The 25,468-nt window shown below is 45.6% G+C and overlaps 8 protein-coding genes across 8 annotated transcripts; 2 read left to right on the top strand and 6 right to left on the bottom strand.

Moving 5' to 3' along the window:
* Positions 1–341: 341 nt before the first annotated feature.
* JR316_0007262 (Proteasome subunit beta type-6) lies at positions 342–1,787 on the bottom strand (the record flags this gene model as incomplete). Its single annotated transcript, XM_047893005.1, has 6 exons — positions 342–491; positions 701–820; positions 1,002–1,108; positions 1,268–1,397; positions 1,457–1,538; positions 1,612–1,787. The coding sequence occupies 6 exons, from the start codon at positions 1,785–1,787 to the stop codon at positions 342–344; spliced, it is 765 nt and encodes a 254-aa protein (XP_047748287.1).
* A 5,907-nt stretch (positions 1,788–7,694) lies between these two features.
* On the bottom strand, positions 7,695–9,147 carry JR316_0007261 (putative oxidoreductase C26F1.07; the record flags this gene model as incomplete). Its single annotated transcript, XM_047893004.1, has 10 exons — positions 7,695–7,801; positions 7,862–7,916; positions 7,986–8,057; positions 8,129–8,215; positions 8,272–8,380; positions 8,430–8,561; positions 8,611–8,783; positions 8,861–8,911; positions 8,965–9,008; positions 9,066–9,147. The coding sequence occupies 10 exons, from the start codon at positions 9,145–9,147 to the stop codon at positions 7,695–7,697; spliced, it is 912 nt and encodes a 303-aa protein (XP_047748286.1).
* A 490-nt stretch (positions 9,148–9,637) lies between these two features.
* Positions 9,638–10,287, bottom strand: JR316_0007260 (uncharacterized protein; the record flags this gene model as incomplete). Its single annotated transcript, XM_047893003.1, has 3 exons — positions 9,638–9,808; positions 9,867–10,141; positions 10,194–10,287. 3 exons carry the CDS (start codon positions 10,285–10,287, stop codon positions 9,638–9,640), a joined length of 540 nt encoding a protein of 179 aa, XP_047748285.1.
* An 848-nt stretch (positions 10,288–11,135) lies between these two features.
* Positions 11,136–12,683, bottom strand: JR316_0007259 (Glutathione synthetase; the record flags this gene model as incomplete). Its single annotated transcript, XM_047893002.1, has 5 exons — positions 11,136–12,000; positions 12,046–12,126; positions 12,175–12,306; positions 12,358–12,497; positions 12,564–12,683. The coding sequence occupies 5 exons, from the start codon at positions 12,681–12,683 to the stop codon at positions 11,136–11,138; spliced, it is 1,338 nt and encodes a 445-aa protein (XP_047748284.1).
* Positions 12,684–13,239: 556 nt separating this feature from the next.
* On the bottom strand, positions 13,240–17,180 carry JR316_0007258 (RNA polymerase II-associated protein 1; the record flags this gene model as incomplete). The annotated part of the gene is made up of 3 exons (XM_047893001.1): positions 13,240–16,544; positions 16,611–16,652; positions 16,706–17,180. The coding sequence occupies 3 exons, from the start codon at positions 17,178–17,180 to the stop codon at positions 13,240–13,242; spliced, it is 3,822 nt and encodes a 1,273-aa protein (XP_047748283.1).
* Positions 17,181–18,186: 1,006 nt separating this feature from the next.
* Positions 18,187–18,740, top strand: JR316_0007257 (uncharacterized protein; the record flags this gene model as incomplete). Its single annotated transcript, XM_047893000.1, has 2 exons — positions 18,187–18,555; positions 18,606–18,740. The coding sequence occupies 2 exons, from the start codon at positions 18,187–18,189 to the stop codon at positions 18,738–18,740; spliced, it is 504 nt and encodes a 167-aa protein (XP_047748282.1).
* Positions 18,741–19,007: 267 nt separating this feature from the next.
* Positions 19,008–20,358, bottom strand: JR316_0007256 (Short-chain dehydrogenase; the record flags this gene model as incomplete). Its single annotated transcript, XM_047892999.1, has 8 exons — positions 19,008–19,127; positions 19,182–19,268; positions 19,325–19,456; positions 19,509–19,705; positions 19,764–19,837; positions 19,897–19,932; positions 19,986–20,152; positions 20,218–20,358. 8 exons carry the CDS (start codon positions 20,356–20,358, stop codon positions 19,008–19,010), a joined length of 954 nt encoding a protein of 317 aa, XP_047748281.1.
* Positions 20,359–22,608: 2,250 nt separating this feature from the next.
* JR316_0007255 (uncharacterized protein) lies at positions 22,609–24,975 on the top strand (the record flags this gene model as incomplete). The annotated part of the gene is made up of 5 exons (XM_047892998.1): positions 22,609–23,127; positions 23,182–23,305; positions 23,365–24,659; positions 24,719–24,884; positions 24,935–24,975. The coding sequence occupies 5 exons, from the start codon at positions 22,609–22,611 to the stop codon at positions 24,973–24,975; spliced, it is 2,145 nt and encodes a 714-aa protein (XP_047748280.1).
* Positions 24,976–25,468: the final 493 nt, after the last annotated feature.

Here is a 25,468-nt window from a genome sequence, read left to right as displayed (position 1 = left end):
GGAGGGCCAAACGCATTCTTCTAAAGCTAATACGTAAAATACAGAGAACTGGAAACTAACGATGAACCAGTCTTGGAGTCCGCAGGATGGGTGTTATACACGTGCATGACTTGCGAGGGCGAGTCTGGTATGCATAAATACTCGAGGTCTAAATGAGCTCAGTCACTGCTAATAATAGAAAAGGGAAAGCAAGGGAGGAACAAGATATTCAACACGGCCATTCGCTTGACTTGGACAACATTCACAGTGTGCGCTCGAGCCGTCCAAGTCGTCTGATTCCAAGAAGAACGATGACAAGCTAGCCAGAGAGGTACAAGCATGTGCAACGCGAAACACCTCGTTCAATCTTTCTTCAGGTCCCTTCTGATCACAAACACTCTCTCGCCTTCGCTTGTGGCCGTTAGCTCCTGGACCCCGCGGATGCTCGTGATCCCCTGGAGGGAAGTGCTACCTTTGGCCAAGACAACATAAATTTCTAGGCCATCGCCAACCTATACAGAAATAAACAATTTAGCATGAGGGCACGCGGGATCGACGGAAGAACTGAATAAGTAGCAAGATACAGTTTCGGATGTGGGGTAAGGATGCAGTAATGGCATGAGAACACGGACACGGGGTTTGGGGAAAAAGTAAATAGAAAATGATGCAAGAAAATTCTGATAACCACGAGAGCAAGATAAATTGAGAGTGTGTAACGAACCTCGATGTGCCTTTCCGTTGCACTTGTGAACGAGTCAATCACGAGGGGTAGCACAGTGGATAGCGGCAAATGTTTGGGAAATGACGTTCCCGGGGCAGGCGTTTGGTTCTTGAAGTAGATCTGTTAAAAGAAAGGCAACCGGCGTCAGCGCCAGCACAAAATAATTAGAAGGTCAAAATATTTGAATTTGTGATCACGGTGCGAAATCGGCAAAGGATCGGATACGACTTTGGCACGGGGCAGACGGTTCGTATACCACATTGGGTTCCTCCATCACTCAATAAACAAGGTTTATACTGACCTGATTGTCTAGGAAGGGTTGCACAAGAGATTGTGCCGCACCGGCAGCGCGACAGGCTTCACGCTCATAAGAGCCCACGGGATCAAAAGAGTAAACTGCACCAGTGCCTAAAGGAATCAATATCAAAACAAATTTAGTAACTTGTATGAACCAGTTTGAGCAGATACGCAAGAGACTCAGACGTATGGCATTTGTTAGCCGATACGTAAGAGGCGACTAATCTAGAGATTGGATTGCGTAGGAGATGGTGAGAGAGACGAACTCACCATCTTCTTCAATACCTCCGAGGATGTTGTAGACGTAGTAAGGGAAGAAACGGCGGGCATAAAGCATTGTCTGGATAAGTCTGGCAATGGCTCGGATCGGCATGTCCTTAGCATGGGCATGGCGATACCACTATTATTTATCAGACAAGAGCACTTGTGGAAATAGACGCTGGACAAGCGGAGACATACCTCCAAACGCTGTCGAACCTTCTTCACAAACATATTTCCATCTGCAGCAAACCCATTGACCGCCAGTACAGCCTTGTCCGTGCTAATGTACCAGTAAAAGGCGCCCAATGAGCACAAGAGAGACAAGGAGGGCTGGCAAGGCAGGCAAGACTCACAGACGGAAGACCTTTGGGGCATATCGTGTTTGTATGCTGTAACCCTCGCTCTGCCGAGTGTCGCCTGCGATAACACTAAAGTCAGCACCAGCAATAGCCAAGATTGTGCCTCCGTTTTCAGTGTAGGGGTTGAAAGACTGCTGTGTGGGCTGACTAGTTGAAACCATGCCTGGCATGTCCTATGAGGAAGCAGATACGAGGACAGAGAAAGTGGGGCAGAAAGCGTCCGAAGAAGTGGAAAGGGAGAGTATATAACGATGAAGAGCAGAGTTTGAGAAAGGCCGCGTCAGTCCATCTTCAAGTCGCGTACCACCCGTGGGAAAAGCGATCGCAAACGTCGATGACCAAAATTGGCAACAAATCTCGATCTCGTTCATCCGAGTTTTTGCCCGTTTCTGGACTCACCGTCTTCCCTCAAACCAGTCCGCCTCCGGAATTAAACACGAATGAGCCAGACACACACATCATCTACTTTTCTGCAAATATCTTTTTTCTCTTTTTTTCCAAGCCACACTACGCCCAATCAACCTCCCTCCGACAACTCTCCGCCACCACCATTATCTATCTATTGACACGCGGCTACTATTTCCAAATCCTCCTAGCCTGGCTCCATACCCCCGGCTCTATACGCCTCTGTTGGCACTCCAATTCTAGTATCTTTCTCCTCGAATCTCCTCAGTTTTTTGCTCTTTTCCATCTATTATCTCATGACCACAGCGTCATCCTCGTTCTCTATTTTAATCCTCCTTGGCCGTCTTGAATAGCTCGTTCGACAATTTCTATCAATATGCGTGTGCTCTAATAAGATCTTTGTTCTGTTCTGACGGGGTAGTGCCTGTGTTGCTGCCTAAACGCATTTGGATCGCCGGGGCAACATCGTCTCTCTGTGACAATCCCCCATGTCTGCGTCTTTATCAGCCATGCATCTGACTGAGCTCATGTCATCATGCGCCTGCATGGGCCTCTTGCTCGACGACCACATCAGAGCCTGTGCTTATCGTGTTTCCAGTAGCCAATTTCCTTCCATTCTTCGGCCTCGGATAGTCCAATGACTCGGCGATACACAATTAGCAGACTAGGGCGGAATAGAACACACTAGCCCCATAAACTCTGTAAATCTTCTCTTTCTTCCGCGTCGGATTGAAGTCTGATTGACCTGTAGGTCTAATGAAAACTTTCACTGATTGTCCTAGGGTACAGTTCTCACGACGGCTGTGAAAGCTATGATATCTTGAGCCTGTGTTCAGGTCTCACGCAGACTCAATGTGCTTTTATGAGGTACATTCAGCGTTCTAGTAAACCTGAAGTCTTTTTTTGAAGTGACCGTCGGCGTTTTGGAATCAGTTCAAATCTCTCACCGTCATATTCATCGGAACTGCTACACTCATCTTGATCGAGTGGACCACAACATACGGCTCATATCCTCCTCACAACCACTCCTCATCACTGCCCATCGTAGTTTCCAATACTGGTAGACTGTTCCTGCTCCAATGTGGAGTACCGAGAGACACACCATCGCTATCAACCTAGAAATGCTCCAGTGAGGATTATTTTCCTTCAACGCATTATCAAAAGTCTCAAAATAGTGTAACACTCCGGAATGCTATCGAAATATCTCACCGGCCCCGGCAAGCATGCCACCTCTCTGTGCCTGATTTCATCTTTCCCATGCGACAGCCGCCGCCTGTTGGACGAAAGAGTTTCTTTTCTCTCTCGCGGGAGTTTTGTAGCTGGCGCACCTCTCTCTGAGAAGAAGCAATGACGGAGAACGTGGCTTCGATCGTATTACGCAAACAGTATTTTTTTGATCTTTCTCATTTTCTTGCTATTTCAACTTTACAACTCGACAAGTTAGTGAACAGCGTCACAGGGACACCCAGTGAAGTTTAATGTGTGCATTCTTACGTGAGTTCATTGTTTGCTACTAGTCCTGGGTAAGCGGTCTACCCACACGGCTCGCTTAACGTATCGGCTTAACCTTCATTCTCGACAGAAGCACCCCAGATCTTTCTCAGGTCAGGCCACTACTCGTACCGTGTACCAGAAGGTCGTACGGCGGCGCATCAGCGCAGGCAAAAAGCCCGCCATTCTTATCTGCTCTGGAGAGAAACGAGTCGTTCGTTTCACCAGGTATTTCAGCCAGGCAGAAGAAAACGCATTCTCAACTTCCCCAACGTCAAAAGCCAGCCAAACAGTGGACTAAGAATACTGCAAATATGAAGTGGGCTGCGGGAACCTCGCCATACCTCTGGGTGCCCCAGAGTGCATCAATTTCCCGACGAGTGTTCTTTCAATTCAATCCTCTATTCTAAGCCTCGAACTTTTCACTGTCTATCTTTGCCGTCGTTGAAAAAAAACGGTCTGCAACCGTCGGGACTAACTTGAAGGGCAACGTGACGGCACGAGCACAATGCTACTCAAAATTTCTTGGCGATCACGCTTCGTTCTCTTTCCATCTGCCTAAAAACAGGATCCTGGGTTAAATTCTGCCATATTTGTCTAGAATTCGTCTATCTTGGTATTCAACTTTCTCAAGCGCACAGATAGCATCAGCACGCCCCAGACTTCCTACCAGATTTGGGATGATATTCCCTCATTCTGGTGCAATCTCGCCAAAATTCTTTGTATAGAGGCGATCCGTATTTTTTGTAATTTACTCTGTCAAAATTCGGGCAGGGAGTACCACAGAACTCTCGAAATACAATCATGAATCGACCAAAGTGGCACTTCATTTACTTTACGTCTTCAAAATCTCGACGTCGAAACGGATACTTTCATCTGGTCCTCTACCACTACTTCGTCTCTGATCGCAGCTTTCTCTTATCTAGCAGCTTCGCTGGCCACCTCTCTCGCCTGTCTAACCTGTTCCTTCGTATATTGCCGGTCTATCACTAAAGTTGCACATAGCCGACGTTTGCTATACGCTCAAGTGGTATTTCTCCGAAGGCGTGGTATCCTTTCACGCGCTACGAGCGTATCTCCAAACATACGCCTTCTGAAAACGCGTCTGTGCAATCAGCCACTGATGACGAGCAATGACATGTGCATCTGTATCTGCGAATCCAACGAAACGGCTCTGTTGCCTGGCTTCGTTAATCGAGTGCCTGCTGCCTTCGGTGGTTCCCGCCTCTCCACCATTTGACTATTGCCAACCAGGAACGCACCCCGATCTCGCGCAAGTTCTTATTCTCACCAAAGCCACTCGGCCAATTGCGCTCGGATGCTACCGATGAGCGTTGTGCTGCGCTGACATGGCGTTTTGTATAGGATCGGCGATAGGATGTGGTTTTGGGGGAGGCACCGAGCAAACTGAGCGTAGATTTTCTGATGAAAAAAGAGCTTCTCTTTGAATGAAGTACATCGCTTGGCATATTCTAATGGACGGATGGAAGCGGGTGCTTCATTGACCTGGTAGCCGTTGTGACAATCCAGGACAATTCCCATTTCTGGGCAGACTTATCGCTTTCCAGATTTCGAGAAGTTGACAACCTTGAGATTTCGTTTAGCGGTTGGTCCCCACAACGGCGTACCTTATGAGTTAGAAATGATCAAGCCCACGTCCGCTCAGTACATCGCGCTGACAATCATGCTATTTGCACATGATTTATTCCTACTTAATAGTTGTGATTGTTGTTTTTAATTGGTCAAATATACATAGTATTTGTTGCTCTTCTTTGATATAGTATCTCTAGAGACCGGCAGGGTTCAAACGCAGTTTCCAAAAATACCGGTTTTAAAGGTGGTTGGACAGTAAATAGTCCACATCCAAGGGATGTAACAATACGGAACTGCGGACCATAGGAGAAATCGCTGGTATTTGTAGTCAGTAATAGCATTTGGGAGTCACGAACAAGCCATGCTCCTATAACATGCATGAAGATTTAAGCAACTACTTTAACGGACTCACAGGTACATTTAGTCTCCACAGTTCAACCAAAGCATCTTTTCTACGTCATAAATGAAACGGCTCGAGGAGCCCCACTCAAGTTCCCAGTATAGCCAATGGAGCGCACAGAGGAAATGTTCTCCAAGTCTCTCATTGAGCTCCAATAGTAGATGAGGTCCCGTCGCTTGTCTTTACTTAGCAACGTTCAATTGAGATAGAGGCCTTTCCACTTTATAACCCTACTTGCTTATAGATTTGGAGCACTATATACTCCTCATGAGTGAAGTCACAACTGAAGTCATAATACCCATAATACTAGTCTTTTGGCCAAGGTCGAGCACATTATACTAGTTTAAGCTTTGATTGAGATAGAGCTTGACTCGTATTATAAAAATAATGCCCCACGCAATGACACATGGCGCTCCAAGTTCAACACGAAAACACGTCATTAACAGTAATTTAGATAAACTTATGTATATTTGACTCATTCAATATTGCCATTAGACGTCTAATTGCTTCTAATTGCGCGGTTAATCTAACGGCTTTGATATTTGACTACAGCGTCCTGAAATCCACACTTGATAGTTCAACAGCAGCAATAATTGTGTTGTTTTATCTACAAATACTAAGGGTAGAGAAACCCAATTTATTGGAAACCCACCTTCAACAGAAATGTTGTGAACGTTTTATTGCTAGTAATGCTATGGTGGAAAACGCGCCAGAGACGCGCCATCAATTACGCACAAATCAGTAAACTTAATTACTATACTTGGAAGTCTTACCCCTGAACTGCAAGCACTATTGCCTCCGAACTCGCCGATTTAGAATTGTAGATGGGTTGCCGTGTGTATTCTCAAAATCCGACGGTTCTGGGCTCTTACACATGTATTTGGGCTAGAATGAAGTTTCTTGATAAGAACAATGTGCCATTATTTCTCATGACCAACCCACTGCTAATGGTGACAACTTTAGAACAGTTCACAAGCTCTATTTGCTAAAGGCTTATCCAGACCCTGTACCCTGCTTCACACTCTATTTTATTGACTTCGTTATGTATTGATCACTCGGTATCCACTCAAAATTACTATGCGACGAAGAGCCAAAATTCTTCCGCAATGGAGGCTCGGCCTGTTCGTAAGGGGCAAGATCGATCGAACAAAGATGGTTAACTGCTTTGGGTAATCTTTGCATTGAAAGCTTGTTACTAAACATTGTTACTGTACGCTTGTGGTCCACCCTAAAAAACTAATACATTTCCATCTTTCAGTCAAGGGAGTTCCGAGGTGAATTGCTTCAGAATTGCTCAGATAATGCACTTCCAAGTGTCGCAACGACATGCAAGACACATGTAAAGTAGGAAGCCGTTCAAATGTTTGTTATCAAGAAGATAAGTGTAGAAATGTATTTCAGGGCGTAAAAGCATGTAGTCGACTATAAATGTCGTAACGTCAATACCCAACTTTTGAGCGCCCATCAAACTTGCCTTTCTGTAAATGTTCATTGAATAGCCTCATTAGCCTGTATATCAAAGTTTAATCACAGTATCTTATCTTTTCACTCCATGGTGCCTGATTCGGAGCATTACGGTACTTATGGTCTTTGTGTTCGTTAGTTTATCATATGTAGACTGTAGGACAGCTATAATGATGACAAAAAGATTTCTGAAAACTGCGAGGTAACTCCGAGCTTCGATAACCGTTGTATCAAATTCTCCTGTGCTAATATCTCTTTAATGAAATCTCGGCTCTGATATTAGTCGACATGTACAGATGGCGCTTATCTGTCACAAGGAGATGCACAGCGAATGGGCGCTGCAACCCGCGATGCCACAGTTTCTTTCAAATGTCTGTCCAACCCTGCATACCCGGGGAATTGAGAATGACGCACCAGATAGGAGGTATCACGCCCTGGAGTGATAAATGCAATCGAAGAATTTGACTGTTAAATTGTGGATGAATCTCGAATAATAAGCCCAACTGTCAGTTCTCATATGACAGCCTTATAAAGCTCGTATACCACGGTAGAAGTAAAATGAGTTCCCAGTTAATCTCCGTCACAACGAGCCGTCAGCTGCATGCCGCATGCCAAAAGATTTTACATCGGGAACCAAGAAATAGAATACACAGTACATTAATGCAATACAAGAATGAAAATATTTCTAGTTTTCTACACCATTTGACTAAGATTGTAGACGACATTAGTTCCAAATGTCAACTCCCCACTTGGGGTTTACACTTCTGTGAGGTTCATGACTAGCAGCAATCTTCTCGATTCTCTGAAATGCATCGTCCGGTAAAACAGTTACTAGTGGTATAGCTGTCAGTGTAGAGTTCGGATCGTTTTGATTTAATGATGCCAGCATACCCTGGAAGTTTTCTTGAACACGCGATGGGTGGACGCTTTTCGGAAGCACTACAGTCTAATTATTTTATAGCATAGAGATTATGTTGAGCTGCAAAATATCACCGTGGAACAAAATATTACGTACGCCTCGCTGAATGTGCCATGAAATATATACTTGTGCCGGGGTTATACCAAGCTCCTTTGCAATGGCTTTAACCTGAAGGACACACGTTATCAATGATATCTTCAGTTCAGTAGGATTACTGGCACCTCTATTCGCCAACTTACCTCGGGTATATTCAGACTCTCCTTTACTTTCTCCTGGCTTCCAAGAGGAGAATAAGCCTCAAGGAGTAAGTCGTTGTCTTTTGCCCACTAAAGAAAACATGCTTTTACTAATACTCAATGATCAGTCTATCGTGTGGACATACCTGAAGCAACTCAGGCTGAGGGTTCCAATAGCTCAGTTCCACTTGATTGACGGCTGGCTTAACCTTCAACGGGTTTGAGGCTAGTTTCTGAATTCGCCTTATATTGAAGCTGCAAATGATTCAGTTGATACATTCAGAGTCCAAGAATAACAACGAACTTGCTGAGTCCGATGTTCCTAACTTTGCCTTTGTCGACCATCTCTTCGAGTTTCTGCCATGTGGCATAGGTATTCTCGGTGAGGTCAAAGTCGACATCATTCTTCTTCCCATTATTTTTGAATGCAACAGGCCTAAAGCATACTTAATACACGGAAAGGAGACCCTTCAAGAAGGACGAACCAGTGGATCAAGTATAAGTCAAGGTAATCAGTACCCAATTTGGTGAGAGATTCATTGAGGGCGGCCTCAACATCTTGAGGGGCGTGGAACGAGTTCCACAGCTTTGAGGTGAGCCATATGTCTTTGCGAGGAATACCGCTGTCTTTTATAGCTTGACCAACTTCGGCTTCGTTCTGATATACACATGTTTCAGCTACTCCAACGGTATACCACAACACATGGAACACGCTTTTGAAGAATTGACACGTACACCGTAAATCCAAGCTCCATCGATATGCCTATACCCGGTCTTTAGCGCAGTCTACAAGTTTCTATCAGTAAGTGCGATGGCGGAGAGTAGTTCTCGTGGACTACCTTGACTGCTTCACCTACTTCACCTGGATCAGCACGCCAAACGCCTTACGGGATGGACAAACAATTAATATGGCGTTTATGAAGAAAAACAAATCACACACCTAATGCAACTGATGGTATCTTGTCCCCAGAAGGCAGCGTGTAATGAGTAGGAAGCTTCCCTGAAATAACATTAATCGACATGTTGCGATTCAATGTTCCATTGTAATGCATATGGCCAGCAAGCCCCAGACGATGCATGGTTTCATGACATTTCATTCTTGTTCTTGGAGACACTCCCCGCGGGATGAAATAACTGCGTGCCATAAAAAACGCCATGTAGAATATGGTGAAGAGGACAACGAAGATGAAATGTATCCGCCTGAGCCTTCGTTTATTGAGTGGTCTGAGTTCGTCGGCGTGTTCCGCTGAGTTTTCGTTTGCTGAAAGTGTGGGATGATAAAAATCTTTCAGTTCCTCTTCAACCGTGGACGGTTGCAAGCGTCCCTGGTCGACAGTGGGAACTTTCTGATAAACAGGAGCCATGACCGTCAGGATATAGTCCCTTCATGTCGTCATTTTTCTTAAAATACTCGTGCCGTGAGCGACCGGTCCGTGTTCCGGTCGGCTAAAGGTGAGCGCAAATGCCAAAAACCAACGTAATTCTTTTGAGACAAATTCATAGTTTACAATATCATTTACCAATCGGTTTAATAAATCGTCCTCCCCCGACACTGATTCCATTCTGGATACCTTCGACAAATATTCCGGAATAAAGTAGACCTTCTGTAGTCCCTTCTTGAATACCATGGTGAACGACATCGCCTTGATCAGCAGGGGAATCTTTGGGATTGACCAAAGGTAGCTATTTGAGATGGGTACGCTCAGAAAGATAGCTTCTGTCAAACATCTTACTATCGTACCTTGAGAACACCAAAATGGAAGTCACCCTGGCCCACAGGCCCAGTTGGATGGGTTGGATTTGGAATCACTTTCGTGACAGCTCTAAGTAGGTCTGAGTTTTTCGAATACAGAACAGCAAGCGTATTGCTGTCCCAGTCCACTTGAACCGCAAAGTTGTGCCAATTTATAGGAGTGAACGGAGTCGAGAAGAGGACATTCAGGCCATGGTCAAGAACTTTAAAATGACGGGCGTTCTTGGTTGGTAATTTAGCGGTGGGGTTCGTGAATGGTGATCCTACGGGAGTGTTACAGCCTTTTAAACAGCAAGAGATACGATGAAAACCCACCTAGTTGAATTCCAAAGACGTGCGAACCGTCATTAGGTTCAATGAACACAACTTGATATTCGTGATTATAATTGAGAGGTCGTTTTTCGTCCATCTTGATAGAGAAATGGAAAACAGTGGTCGCTGTTTCCATTTGGGGTAGCAGGTTGACTGGACTCCTATTCTTTTGCGCGATAATATCTGTACGGCGAAACCCATATTGTGGATTGCCTCCTGGAGCGAAAACAGAACTATTGTCTATCGACACAGCAAGTGATTGTTCAATTGGCACGGTAGGAAATGAAAGAAGCGGAAAATCGCGATGGTTCCAGAGAGGAGTTGGAGGGACCTTTGTACCCAACAATGTGGTATACTAGGAGAAAGGATTTCGATATCAACGCTTTTGGAGGGAGGGGAAACTCACATGAGACGCGTTTTTTGACCCTCTGACTACCCTTAATTCTATGATCGTGAACTAGTAGGGTGATGAGTATAGAGGAAGTAGCTCACGTCAAAAACGGGTCCGTAGAACTGTCGAGGTGAGCTTTCGTGTAGTTGAATGATGCTCTTCCATCATAGATAATGGGAGTTGCGAGACTGGTCGTAGCATAAACCAAAACATACAGAAAATTAGCCACAATCATGGGGTATGGCTTTTAACAGCCTTTGCAATTTCAAGCGCTTTAAAGTCGATAGGGAAAATTATCGGTTGAGGAAATTTATCGGTCTTGGAAATAATCGCCAACTTATGTCGTTGTTCCCCGATATGTGCAACGCCTCGGTTCATAACCTACACTATCCACGCTAACTCCTTCGCGATCATTTGTTTTATGAAAAACAGTTAAGATCCCCGTTCTGAAGCGATTTAAGATACATTTGATTGAAAATTTACATGACCTAACGTCGAAGATTAAAATTCTTCAATAGAAAAGGTAGATGAAGCAAACTTACATCTATGTTATATCAATCAACTAACACGAGCGAGTCCAGTACAGAAAATCCAGTCGCAACGCCACCCTCATTGCTGTCCCTTCCTTTCGTGCGCATCAACCACCCGACTTCTTCTTCTTGTGTATCCACTGATTGGCCAAACAGCGCCCAACCAAAAATTCCCAGTTCGCTGATTACATCGGCCTTGACCGGCATTTGACTTTTTAGATCGAGGCCACCAGCTCGAATGAGATAGTTTCCAGTATTTTCCGGTGATTTGATAAGCTGCATGGCAATCCATGCTTGACGTTCCTGAGGAGGAAGGGTATCGAGAAAGGCGGGAATTGATTCTTTATAAACGTTGTTTCCACCACCTTCACGCTGAGGTTTAAGAACCAAGGATAAGGCCTCTGACCTGGCTTTGCGAACTCCGAATTCTTCTTGACCGGCTTGTACAGCAGCAATGTCAGGATTCAGCATATCTTCACCAACATCCAGACCCCACATCCCCATAAAGCTGTCACGAAGTTCTGCAATTTCCTCAGGACTGAACACATTTACACCGTATTTCTTTTTGTCGGCCAAGAATTGTTCGAGTACCCCAGGTTGAGTAAGGACCTCTTGCACTTTCTTGCCACCGGCAAGCTGTAAAGCGATACTTGGACATTTGATTGCCTTCGATTGCTCAAGTTTGAATCGGGTGATATAATGAGATGGAGTAGGATAGTCGTAAGGCATATACCCTGCGCGGAAATACACTGTTGATATTTCGATCTGTTTCGAAGGGTGGACATCCTCAGAACATGATATCCGTAAGGCAGAGCTATCCGAATTAATGGAGGCTGAAGTGGCCAATTCATCGAAAGTTTGGCGGATAACATGGATTCCGTGCCTTTTTCTGTGTGTCAAAAAGGAATGGCAAACTATAACAGCAATGCCTCACTTTTCCAGCAATTCGTACTGCAATGCCCTCTGATCAAATACATTTCTTTCCCCGGGTTGAACCACAAAAAGTACTCGGGATCTGTAACCAGTCAACTGGGAAGGAGAACAATTTCAGATGTTGATTTACCCTGAGACGTTGTACGCCTTGTGTGCAACGGCTAGGCCGTTGGCTAGTCCTGCGATCGTGTCATTCTCTGGGAAATTTTCTCTCTTCAGATAGGGGGAACTATTACAATAGCCTGTGCTCGCCAAGAGAAACCTATAAACTAGGTCAACAAAAGCGCAGCGGAGATGTTGTATAATGGCTGACCTGTGAAGTTCGGAAACCCTTTGCGATAGAGCACCAAATGACACAGATATGGTGTTAAACTCAACCTGCTTGATAGACAAGGGCTGGTCTGAAGGCGCGTGGAGGAGATAATCGGACCGAAAGAGGCCAAGGTGTAGTGGCTACTCATCATATAGCTATAGTATCAGCAACGATTATACGGAAACCATTGATAAAAAAACCCATACCTGGGCAAGTCCGTTTTCTCTCAATCTCTTCCAACCTCTCCACAATTCACCGATGAAATCGTCGACTTTGCCTACGCCCTTCTCTGCGCCCATTACTCGGTCCAAAAACTCCTCGTCCATGGCAATTCGTGAGTACAGAACATTATAGATCCTTTGAATCCTTTTTCCCTGATAAAAAAGGTGGCGGGGGAAAGGGCACGGGAATAGGGACACAGGCGCGTGGATTGCAGCACTAGGAATAATTGGTTGACGCTCTGCTGGTGGAAGGTATAAAATTCCATGAGATAGTGCGTATGAAGTAGCTTGGAGCGTCAAGTCTTCAAGCTGTGTTGATGAAAGTGTCGGGGGCCAGCTCGCGAAGTCAAAGGTAGGCATTGAAAGACTCTGTTTATCAACGCAAGAAAAGACAAGAAAGCAGTCAAGATTAATCAAGCTCTTGTTTGAATCTCCACGCTCTGGTAATAGTCAGCGATTGCGACATCATGATCATGGTATCAAAAAGGATGAATAATTATTTAGGAAGTTGCAGAAGGGAGAACTACGACTACATATGCACGTGTTGGGATGTTGAGATTTGTTACGTTAATGGTACAGTATGAAATGTAAAAAATGATAAGCTATCTGCCATAAATTAAATACATCGCCGCGAAAAGATAACAGAGGGAAGTACACTGCTTTATTCATTTAATAATCCTTGCAGTCTATCGAACATTGCTTGACCTCCCCATTTCATGATGCAATCTAATCTAGATGCTTTGACGGCAACAAGATCCTCGAAACAGTGAGGAGGAAGTGAAATTGATCCAGCCGGTTGCTGACGATAGCGCACAACGTCCCTGATGATCTCGAGTTTACTTTGGCCAACGACAGTTTTCAGTAGCGTGCTTGCTCGAGCTTCAGATGAGTCTCTTCTAGGTTCTTCTTGTAAGTCGGGCCAAATGTTGGAGGAGATATGATGCAGAGCTACAAGACGAACAAAATCATGAACATCGTCTTTCAGCAAAGAACTGAGATACGATGCGATGACTTGAGGATCTTTTTCAATCGGATAAAAGTATTCTCGAATATCTGCGGATAACACCTGTAATTCCGGTACGCGGATCGTCTTCACCACATGATTGAAGTCGCACCAAAGATGTTTTCTGTAATCAAGGGGATACCGCATTGACGTGGGCGGTAGAAGCAGACGAGCAAAAAGAGGATGCGAAAAAGATATGGCGTCATAAAGAGAAACAAAGTCGGTATAAAACTGGAAAAAGGGAACACCCGTGCCCAGGAATCTACTCGCCACCTTTTCAAGGTCTTCATGGTTCGTTCTGGCAACAATAGATGCATCCGAGGAGCCAATTGCATAAGGCCGCAATATGTCTTCCATCAGATGCTCAACAACACTATCCCGGAACACTTCCTCTGTAGAATCAGTCTGAGTCTGACCATGCTCTAACATGAATATTTTCATGCAGGACAGTTCTGCCTCCTCTCGTGATACGACGAATGAAGTCATCGAAAAGTTGAGCAGGGATTCCTGGACGACCTTTGTCAGAAACAAGGATGCACGCGCTACTTCAACCTCGGAGGAGTCCCAAGATATAGGTAATGCCTTGAAGACCTCCGAATCTCCAGACCGCAATAAATGATCTAGTGGAGACGTCGTCCAATCCCGACGTAAAGGCATACCCAGCTTCTTTGACGCTGAAGGGGCCGGAAGGCGCTGTGAAGTCGACGATTTAATGGATTGAGGCGTCATAGTCAGCGGCCCAATGACCGCCTCCAGGTTCGGTCGAAGAAGGTTTGACATGAACGGCTCTAAAATGGACAATCCTCCTTTCTCCCAAATGACTGGCGATACATTTATCTTTTGACTTTCAGCCCATTGCTGTGTCAGTATTTTAGACAGCTCAGAGATAACCAATTGCGCAAAATCTTCATCTCCCGGCCCTAGCCTTTGAAGAATAGAAAATGACTGAGCCAACCACAAACTTTGAGAAGTTTGGGGTAATCGCCTCGAAAGAAGAAGATAGTATGACATGAATCGTGACATTTCCCGGCAATAAAGATAACCACGGGATGAATTTGACGAATCCATGAGTGCCCAGAGAGGATACTCCAGCAATTGACGGGACAATTCCGACAATCCGACGAATGGGAGAGAAAATGGAGGCGATGATGGCACGCCTTCGAGATGAGGTGGGATACAAGACAGCCAGAGTCGTATTGCGGATGCCAAGACAGAAGCATTATTTGCCATGGCCTTCAACTGGTCAATATTGCCTTCAATATAACCTTGCAGCTCTTTCCTCAACCCATTCAATGCCCCATGTATGACCTTCGACTCTTTCCCGGACTCGAAGCCCTCTTTGACCGATTCCATGAGCTCAACTCTCTCGGCCTCCCCGCCCTTGATCGCATTAATTTTTGACCCTTCTAACCATGCGGCCTGAGCTTGCCATGAAGCTGTCCACATCGGCCAATCTGTCTCTCGAGCCTCCAAGCGTTCCTGAAGCTCCGAAATCCCAACATTCCAATTCCAACCCACAACTTGGGTCCATAATATGTCATGAGGTGGAGTTGTCTGGTGGGGGTCCGTAGCGCACACTGTCCACGCTTCGACAAGGTTCGCCCAAGCTACAGTTAATTCCGTGGAGTTGCATGCTTCTGAGATGACAAACTGCTCAATATGAGCCAATTGTTCGACAGCGGTACCCGCAATATGAGAATACAACCCATAGGATGCAAGAACTTTATACAATCGAAGTGTGAATATAAGAAGAGACATTGCAAGTGCTGGAGGATATGGCGAGTCAAAGGATGAGAAGACAACAAATCGAAGAAGAGAGTCTGCAAGTTTTTCAATTTCCTCGGCATTGGATCGAGAAGAAAGGGCTAGCGTGTTGAAAAATTGCAATGCAATGGGGTCAGGAAGAGTAGAAGAAGACGAATCTTGATGAGGTATTGGAGTTAAGAGGAATGTCTGGAGGATAGTCGACAACAGTTTTGGTGTCGTCACGATACTAGTTGCGATAGTGGAATTTTCCTGAGTCAGACGATGCAAGATAGAAAGAAGTTGGCTTGCAGATTCCGGTGGAACACCACCTTGCGACAAAATGGTGGTGACCTGAGGCAAGAAAAATTCAAGAGGCAGAGTCTCAATGGTAGTATCGGAAGGTGATTCGAGTTCTACCCCTTCGAGATCCATGATATCCAGATTCCAGCCTACAATACATTCCCAAACAACTTCTATGGCGCGTGTGCCAACATTGCCTCGGCTTGATAGGGCTTCAATTCCGGCGGCAAGTATCCTATTTCGAAGCTCATCCTCTTTTCCAACCAATTCATTCATGTCATCAACTTTTCCTTGTTTCACATTCTCCAACTTGCTTGCTATGCGCGCCAACACGCTGAGCATAGTAGCCCTCTGAGCAGGTACCGTGGATCTTGATAATAAGAATATATCATCTAGAGTATATCCAGCATGAGATCCTTCTGCATGATGATGCAGTCCAAGATGTGTAGGAAGGCTTTCGGAGAGTGATGGAGGGATAGGATTGCCATGAAGATCAAACCTCAAGGTCGATGATGAAGGGCCAGCATTAGGTCTAGTGGCTGGATCAAGGTCCATCCAGGCAAGGTTGGGATCGTCTTTTGGTGCATGAGGGAAAAAATGACGGCGAATATACTCCGCGGAGCCTTCTTCGGGTTCTTCTGGTTCACTAGGAATGGGAGGTGGATCCAGTTCAATTTGGCCAGCCTTGTCCGGCACCATCTTGCCTTTCCACTGGCCCAGAGAAACTGCACCATGCTTATCGTTCGGATCGGGAGGAGGAAGGGCAAGTGCTTTGCGTTTCTTGGGAGTGGATGGTGCGGACTCGTAGACATGGACATCATTGGGTTCGAGCTCAGCAAATCGCAATTTGCGATCGGTACGACTAGAGGGTCGGCTGTTGCTTGGTGTGGCGAGAGCAGAAGGAGGAGGTGACAGTGCTAATGAATATTCAGTTATTAGACATTACAAAACCCGAAGCTCCTGGGTAGCCAAGGTGAGCCTACCTCGTTCTATAGGTCTGTCCTCATGCGATATTGGAATGGGTTCTAAGCAACGTAGTTAGAGATAAATTCGCAATACACATGTCAATAGGACTGACCTTGCGCAGAATTAGGTGTAGCCTCCCGAACCTCAATCTCTGGGACCTTCTCTGAAGCATCCTTCTGCGAGGTTTTGGTTCGCGCTAAACGAGCACGCTTTAAAATGTCTCCAACGTTTGCCCCGAATCTCTCAATAATCTGCCTTCTCTCTTCCTCGCGTTCCTCTTCTGTCATCTGTGCTACCCGTTCCTCATTATCCCTGCTGATTTGGTCTCTCCAGTCACTTGGCTCTGAGGTTGGAGGTGTGGGGGGAGGCGAAAGCGGCTTATTGGATGGCAACACGGAAGGTACTTCTTTGGCTCTATTGGCCCCAAATTTACGAAGCTCTTCGCGATTGCGACTAAAAGCGCTTTTGGAGCGATGCTGAACGGTCGGAAATCCTGTCTTGGACGATGAAAAAGGCTTTGGCGTTGGAAATGATGAAGGCTGCTTCCTCTCGACTATTGAGCCGACTAGGGAAGGTTTCTGTGCCATGGATACTGACAAAGCGAGGATGTGAGAATGGAAGAGAAATGGGAAGAGACAAAGATGAAGCTGCCAAAGATCATTGTGAGCGAGTACACTTTGTGATCGCCAGCGCCAAAGTCCAAAGAAAGTTCTGGTTAGATTACGTAATTGTCACCACAGACAAAGAGCGAAGGAAACTGGCGAAACTTGGACTCGTGCCTCGACCAACGAATGATCCTTGTGGTTAACACAAGTAAATCGCCAGGTATTGGTGAGGTGGCGAGGTGAACATCGTCATAACCTCGGGATTATTGGCCAAGTCGGGAAACGCGTTCTATCCACTATAAGGGAGTGCCGCCTTTGGCAGTTATGGCAGGCAAGTCGGATCGATCTCAATGACCCTCAACGATGCAAACAGCTGGAAACTTGCTGGCCATGACAAGCTTCCTATACATAAAATCTAGCAATGTGATAATCTCGAAGACCAGCCAACCGATTGTATGGCTGCAGGGTCGCCCTACCACACGACCCCAAATTGACACGCTTTGGGAATTGCATTTTTTTTTTTTGGAATCTGTTTATTATCGTGCAACAAGCAATCGATGTGCTAAGACGCACGGGTGAGTGTTTCTCACCTTTCTACGCTAAGGTATCTACTGTGACCTAAGAATAGCGGGGTTTGTATTGGGAATTGCATTGAATTTTACTCGCTTCACTCTTCATTGCTTATAAGTTTGAAGCCGTTCATACCCATCAAAAGACCTGCAACACAGAAGCACGCCCATAATGTCTGTGGTCCAGATCATTTCCTAGACTGCCTCTGATGCGTACCTCGCAAACTCCTACATCTTGAGCCCTGCTCTTGAGAATATCTCTCAGAGCGATGATTGTATTTGGTATAATTTCTTGGATGGACAGTATTGGTTTTTTTTTTTGAAAAATATGTTTGCTTAGCGTACGCTCAGGATTGTCCGAAGAGGATAAAACCACAATTTGTATTTTTGTAGGTAAGATATGGATTTAAACCTTGTACATGACGGTTGTTCACACCTCTGATAAAATCACAGTTTTGAAGATGTCGATGCCACAGAAGCTAGTAGTGGACGAACATGTTTATCTGCGCAACAGTGGTATACTGCCGTCGATGAAACACGACAAATTCTTGACCAATTACGTCGTACACTTCAACAACAAAGTGCTCCCGGCTATGAAAGCACCCACCATGGAAGTGACCTTCTTCAAGTTGAAAAAGGGAAAATCCAAAAGGCAGCTCAATGATATTCTCACATCTGTAGCAACCAAGCCAGAAATTGCAGGTAGTCCATATGCCCCTTTAACTTGGGGTGACGTCGAAGGCACTGGCGATCAAATCTACTTGCTGTTTGGATGGGAAAGCTTAGAGGTAATTGGTTAAAATTTCTCTTATTGCCACAATTCTAAACCTTCTTTCAGAAACATAAGATGACTGTCCAACAGCCTACCTTCTCACAATTCATTACAGACTTGATTGAGACTGTAGACTTCACATTCTGCCACGTAGAGTTTCAAACCATATATTTCGCCATGGCCAGTGCCTTGTACTTGTGAAGAACGAATATGAATGGCAGTGTTAGTTACTATGTATCAATAGAGTTATCTCCCTATTTGTCCATTGACATCTTCTATCGCTACTCAAAACTAGTTGATGAGGGAGAAGTCCATGAATTTTACATATATTGACGAGAAATGTAATAAGTAACCATATACAGTTAAGCAAAATGACTGGGTATACTAAAATATTGCGTGGGATCGTGATTTTGAAGGCGTGGCAGAAAACAGATGCATCTAGATGGGAACCGACCGAGAATAATGGATTTAAGAGGACGCCTCGAACTTCGCGACCTGCTCTTCAAGCCAGTCCCACACTTTCCTACGCGCAGCAACATTCTGACCGAAAGGGTGGTTTTTGCCGATACGTCCCCATGGAATAAGGTACTATACATCCTCCGCTTAGCTGAATATCGGCAAAGAAAGATAGAGCAGACAAACCTTGCCGTTGAAATTGACGCCTTCAGGCGAGGTTCCGGCGTACAATTGCGCCAGGGCACCCATGGGCACGGGGTACAGGAACTTCGACTATTGATAACCGCATTAGCCGATTTCGCAGACAGTAGAAAGAGGTAGATTCATACCACAAGGAATCCTTCAAGCCCTTTCAAATGTCGTTGGAGCTCTGAGTTCAAGTTTCCTGGGTTCATGGAAGTGGATACGATTCCCTGGTCCCCATATCTCGCAGCCAGTTCGTTAGCCAAAACGATGCTTCCCTGTTATATGACTTTTAGCTGATGATTGAGTAAAGGAATGAACTATTCATACAAGCTTGCTCTCTCCGTAAAGCATCCAGTTCGATCTCTTTTTCCGTGCGGGAGTGTCAATGATAGTGTTGAAGTTGATCGATCTAACAAGAACACTAGCGGAGGAAGAGGTGGTGACAATTCTGGCCTTTCCATCGCCGCTTGTTTTGGAACCAGCAATGAGCTGAGGCATGAGCAGCTTGGTGAAATAGAAGTGGCCTGGTAAAATGTGGCATCAGTCAATCCGTCTTCTATTCAACGAAGTTCCAAATCTCACCGAGGACGTTTGTGCCAAATTGGAGATCGTATCCTTGAGCTGTGACAGCCTCAATGGGAGGTACCATGACTCCGCTATGTAGTATACATGTATATCAGCGACGATGACAATCGGTGGCCACTTCGTTACTCACGCATTGTTAAAAAGAACATGAAGCTCTGGCTCCTTACTATTGGGAGAAATTTTGAGTTCAAATTCAGCCGCAAGAATAAATTTCCATACGATTGGAATTCCTGAGCAGCAGCTCTGACTGACTTGAGGTCAGCAAGGTCTAGTTTGATGAAGAGGGCCTCCTTGTCCGTCTCGGACTTCAGCTCTTCTATAGCTTTTCGTACAAGAGTTTCATTGCGGGCGGCAATGTACACTTTTGCGTTGTGGTTCAAGAGCGCCTAAAAGTCAAGGGATCAATAATCGTGTACGTTGAAATAATTACTCTTTTGAGAAAAGAACATGCCTTCGAGGTTTCCTTGCCAATTCCAGCGGCACCGCCAGTGACGATGATTACTTTGCCGGTCAGGTCAGGAATGTCACCGACGCCCCACTTGGGCTTGGGTGGGAAGCCTTCAGTGGTAGCTGCAGAGATAACGTGGCCCATTGTGAATAGAAAGGTTGAGAGATGTGTACAGGTTGTATGAGAAGAAGGGATTGCTGTTGGGCCTTGCTCTTCCCATCTTAAGTGTATATATAGGAATGCAAGCGGTAAATATTCCGGAACGTTCGCATGGTAGCATTCAGTGATCTGTCAATTGCCCTTGTAGGAGCAAAAACGCATAGGCCTAGTGTAGAGACGCAGGGGCCACCGACAAGCGACGCGTAGCATATCCGGCAACCTCATAGATCGGGGATGCATGGCCAAGTTAATCCGAGGGCCGAGTCAAAGTCCAAAAATAGCGTATCCTACCATTTTTAGCCTGAGCGTAGTCGTGGTTGGCTCGCCAGGCGTTGGCAATGCTTTCGCTAGTGAACTGACCTTTGGCGAAACTGTTAAAAATCTCTCAACAAGACCAAGGTATATTCTGGAACAATTCCAAGGTATGAATCACGCACACACTCATCGAAGACATTTTACAAGGCAGTTCTCTCAGTACTGCTAAGGAACCATCTACCATGTTATCGGCAGTTTTGATGGTGGATACTAGTCGGCAGCTCAGATTCGTTGTGAGTGCGGCTTGTCAGTGAGTTGTAGAAAGATAGCCGAAGCCCTTGAAAGCTCCAGCCACTACACGCCCGCGCAATAATAGGACAGACAGAGCAATTGATATGATGTCTCCGAGGCCGAGAGCAGCTGTAGATAAGCGCTTCCCTTTCGTTTGTATTTGGTCAACATGCTCAATGGGTAATTATGATCTAACACATCTGCTCAGCATTCCTTGATGATTATGATGCGCCATGAGCAAATAACGGAATAGAAGCTAGCCTCCTTCCCTAGGCCCAAGTCCCAATTTTGTTGTGTTACTTTAAATGACTTATGCCCATCATCATAAGGCTCATTGGATGATCATATTGCCAAAAATGATCTTAAGCCGCGGCCACTAAAATGACACTGAGAAAAATGGCCGCGGCATCATCTCTAGGGTTGTCCGGAAGCAAGATATGTCATGAACATTGAGTTTCAACGATAAATCGTCATTTGAACACCAAATGTCATATAAAGAGAACGATCGCCACAGCGGTCGGTGAGAATATCCTCGGAAAATGGGCGCCAAATAAACCATTGTTCAAGGAAATAGGCAGGCTACAATAGAATCAAGAATTTGCCTAGCGCTGTACGCACCACACAGTCGCGTTAATGGATTGACAGAAAACTTTCCCGAAGCAATATCACTGTCAGTACAATACGAACCAATCATGATCTAACTTCTAACTCTGAAGAATCCTTTCCTCGACAGTTAAACAAGTTGGCAGACCCTATTCTGGAATTTAGTTAGTACTTACTGACAGATAGAGATTCAGTTAGTGTACAGTCTAAGATGCCATTTATATAACAGATTTCTTACTTCGATGTTATACATCCAGGGTGAAGCCTCGAACTTGCCCAAATTCGTTCCAATGCCAGCCTGACCGAGAAGAGATGTCGACGTCGATCCGATGATGGGCAATGCAACCTTTGCGATCTTGAAGTCCGTTGCTCGCGGTTGTCTTGCTCCACAAGATAACAATTGTAACCATCGTATATGGCCTTTAGAGCTCCAGGTTATTTAATGGCCGGAAATGACAAGATCCTCCTTTTTGAATGAATCATGAAGGGCTTAGGGTACCTCCAAGAATATGGCGCTAGTTCCTATACCGTGTGACTCGCCATGAAAGTCTGCGACAATGACGTGCGATCCCCACGAGGTACGCACGTTTACTGAAGAAGTATAGTAGACAACGTATGAGCCTCGAGGCGTCTTGGGATTAACAGTTTTAAGTAGAAAATGAACGCCATCATCCGAGTCATTGGTGGGCATGATGGTATTGTCTTTCGACGAGACACAACCTCTGAGAAAATTAGAAAAATGCTCGAAGAATTTTAAAAGCAGAGTAAGACTCTAGGACAACCCCAAAGACGCGATTTCTTTGGTGCCGGTGTTTAGTGAAAGCAAAGTTAAATCAAAGCGGTAACACCAAGTTTCCAACAAGCCATGTGGCGTTGGTCCGTGCGTGCCTTACGAAACTGATCGTGGGATTATTCGTCTCAAAAAAGAATATACACCGAGCTGTCGTGCTCTGCGGCCTGGCATATGCTTCATCATCATTCTCTTTTGCTTATCCACCTTCAGCCATTATCCTATTTCTTGGACTTGGGCTACTTTTAAACAAGCCTTACAACTTGCTTTTCCTACCGCAAAACTTTTGTCCGGGCATGGAAGCGTCGTCGAGCAGCACTTCGGCGACGATGGTTTCTTCCGACCCAGTGTCATCCCTTCGTGCCGCTGCTCTGTCGACATTAAAAAAATCAAAACGTAGAAAAGCAGCTGCAGTGGAAAAGCCTATACCTGTGTCTCTCCGCCCTCCCCCTCCAAGTGACTCATTCCAACTGGATTACGGACAGGAGGATAACAATGTTAAGACTGATCCTGGTCGGCTTGTGTCCGAAGTTTCCCAAGTCAAGGAAAAGTCTCCAACCCCCATCATAGATACGCAGATGCGTGAGGAGGGAGAAATCAGTGACGAGGAAGGTCCTCCAAACATTCCGATGCAGATCGACGATTATGGTTTTCAAAAGTCTACTAAATCACCTATACCCCTCAAATCAGTGACTCCAGAAACCTATATGAATACTACTCTACACATCCGGCCAACACCACCTCCATTGTCACCGTCACCTAGATCGTTATCACCAGAAGCGCAACCAACTCGAGCACAACTACCGGCGCAATTGGTACGAACACGGCAACATCCCCCACCCGCACTTATTGACAGATTATCACTCAAGCCTGAGACATTTGTGCCTGTGTTCAAGAAAGAGGAAGAGGTTGTCAAAATTCCAATGCTAGGGGTTTCTGAACCCGATGACACGGTAGATATCGGTCCTGATCGCGTCAGGCCAGGCATAGACCGTAAGTCTCAAGTTTTGACTTTCTTTATTATTTTGTTATCTGATTGGGTAGCATGTTAGTAAATCAAGAGGATTATGATACCGTCAAAGGCATTATTCTCGATCTTTTGGGCTGGGGAGTACCATTCGAGTTTCTCGTCGATTGTGGCGTCAGCAAGGAAGTGATATTCTATGTTTTTAATGAACTGGAACTTCGCCTTCCGGATGATTTCGATTCCTCAGGATTGATTCCATACACTCCAGAGACTATTGCTCAAATTCAGCAACAACCTGCATCGATGCCACCACCACCACCACCACCTGAGAAAGAAACTGATCTTCTTGAGCCAAGGGCGTCTCCTATCACAGAAGCACCACAAACTGTTTCGACGCCACCTGCTGGACCCTTGGAATCTCTTTCACCGGTATTGGAAAGTCCACAAAATACGGATCTACACGATATGGAAAAACAACGACGCCAGGTGCTGCTTGCACGCAAGGCCGCTGTTCAGGCATCCCGTAAACAAAAACAACACGTGCCTGCGAAAACCTCTGTCGAAATATCTGCAGAAGCAAATGATCCAATGGTCACCGATTCCGATAACAATGACGTCGCACCGTATGCAGTTACTGAGACTGTTGAGGATTTTCTGAACAGCCTCAGTGCTGTAAAGGCACCAGAACCGGAGCCGTCAGCCGTCCTCAGTGTCAACCCCGAAGCGCAAAGCACTTCTATGAATGTCGAGCAACAGGAACAATCGATCACAGATCAGGCAATTGGACTGGAACGAGATCAAGTTGCTAATGGTCTGAACTCTGCCATGTCGGAACATTTTTCCATCTCATCATCTTTTGCGGACCCTCCTCCAACGTCGGTTGGTTCGTCCACATCAAATTTCTCTTATTTTTCTTCTTCCACACCGCCAACACCTGTTGATGTCTTTCCTCGGCGAGGCTCCAAGCGACCAGTCGCTGCCGACTTTGTTGATTTTGATCCTGCCCCTAAACGGCAGGAACATATGAGTCACATAGAACGTATAAATGGTACTGGGAGCATCACACGTCGCTTGACCAAGGGCACTACCTTTCAGAATATCAATTCAAGAAGGTGTGTCATTGAGCTCAGCGATAGTGACAGCGAGGAGGACGAGGAAGCAGAAGACCCCCTGCGGCGATCACAACCGCAGGAAAGCTCCATGCAATGGAGAGATAAACGTACTCAGCCGCCACCGCGCAAGTATTCATCTCCCGCACCGATTAAGTCAGTTACATCTGGTACGATGTCTCCTTCCCTTGAGGAGAAGGAGCTCGAGATCCGTAGGTTGCGGGAGTGGATTGCGCAGCGCGAAGAGGAAACGCGGCTGCGTAAATTGGCGGTGCGTTGTTCAGGGAAACTTATCTTGCATCTGGGCACTCATTTCTGTATGTCCACCAGCTCGCGAGGTCTGCTTCGGCAACCAATTTGAACAACGGTGGCATATCAACTTCTGTCGCTCAAGCTACACCTCTCAAATTAGAGGAAGTGGATATTGTGATATCTGCTGAGTCTGCCCCACACGTGCCGGGCAAAGAGATCCAGAACATCAAACCCGCCACTCCTCGTACGCCTTGTACCTTTTTTTCCTGTTTATCACACTCAGTATATGTTCAGTCCCAGCTGCAGAATCTCCAGTCGGCATGTCCTCCCGCTGAATCTCTCACTAACATAGGTTTAACTCACCTGAAGTAGAGGATAATGGCATGGACGTAGATGACGATGTTGTGGAACGTCAAGGCGAGTCATTACCTTCATCCATTTGCCTCCTTGTGATACTCTCTCCTACTAACATTTTTCTCCGCATATCTTTTCACTATATGTGTTGCTGTCGCGTCGTTGCCACACTCACGCGTACGGATCTCTTCCTTTTCTGTTGTCCTCATGATTATCCTGTAGACGCCAACCCCGAGGCACAGGAATCACGAGCGGCAAGATATCCTTTTCTTATTCGACCAGACAGCTTTCTCATTAACTTTCCTGATGTTCTGTCCCATCTATCTGTAACTCACATTCTTTTGTGACTCTCACTAAACCTTTGTTGGCGTTTTGCGCTATTCACGGTTTCTTTTTTTTTTTTTTTTGACAGACCGATCATGCTATAACTCAACAACAGCTTCAACATACAGAGAGATCAGTCGACGCCGACCA

Source organism: Psilocybe cubensis, chromosome 6 (assembly GCF_017499595.1).
Source record: "Psilocybe cubensis strain MGC-MH-2018 chromosome 6, whole genome shotgun sequence".
Classification (NCBI taxonomy): domain Eukaryota; kingdom Fungi; phylum Basidiomycota; class Agaricomycetes; order Agaricales; family Agrocybaceae; genus Psilocybe; species Psilocybe cubensis.
Note: the sequence above shows the minus strand (reverse complement) of the source record. Positions and strands in the feature narration are given on the sequence as shown.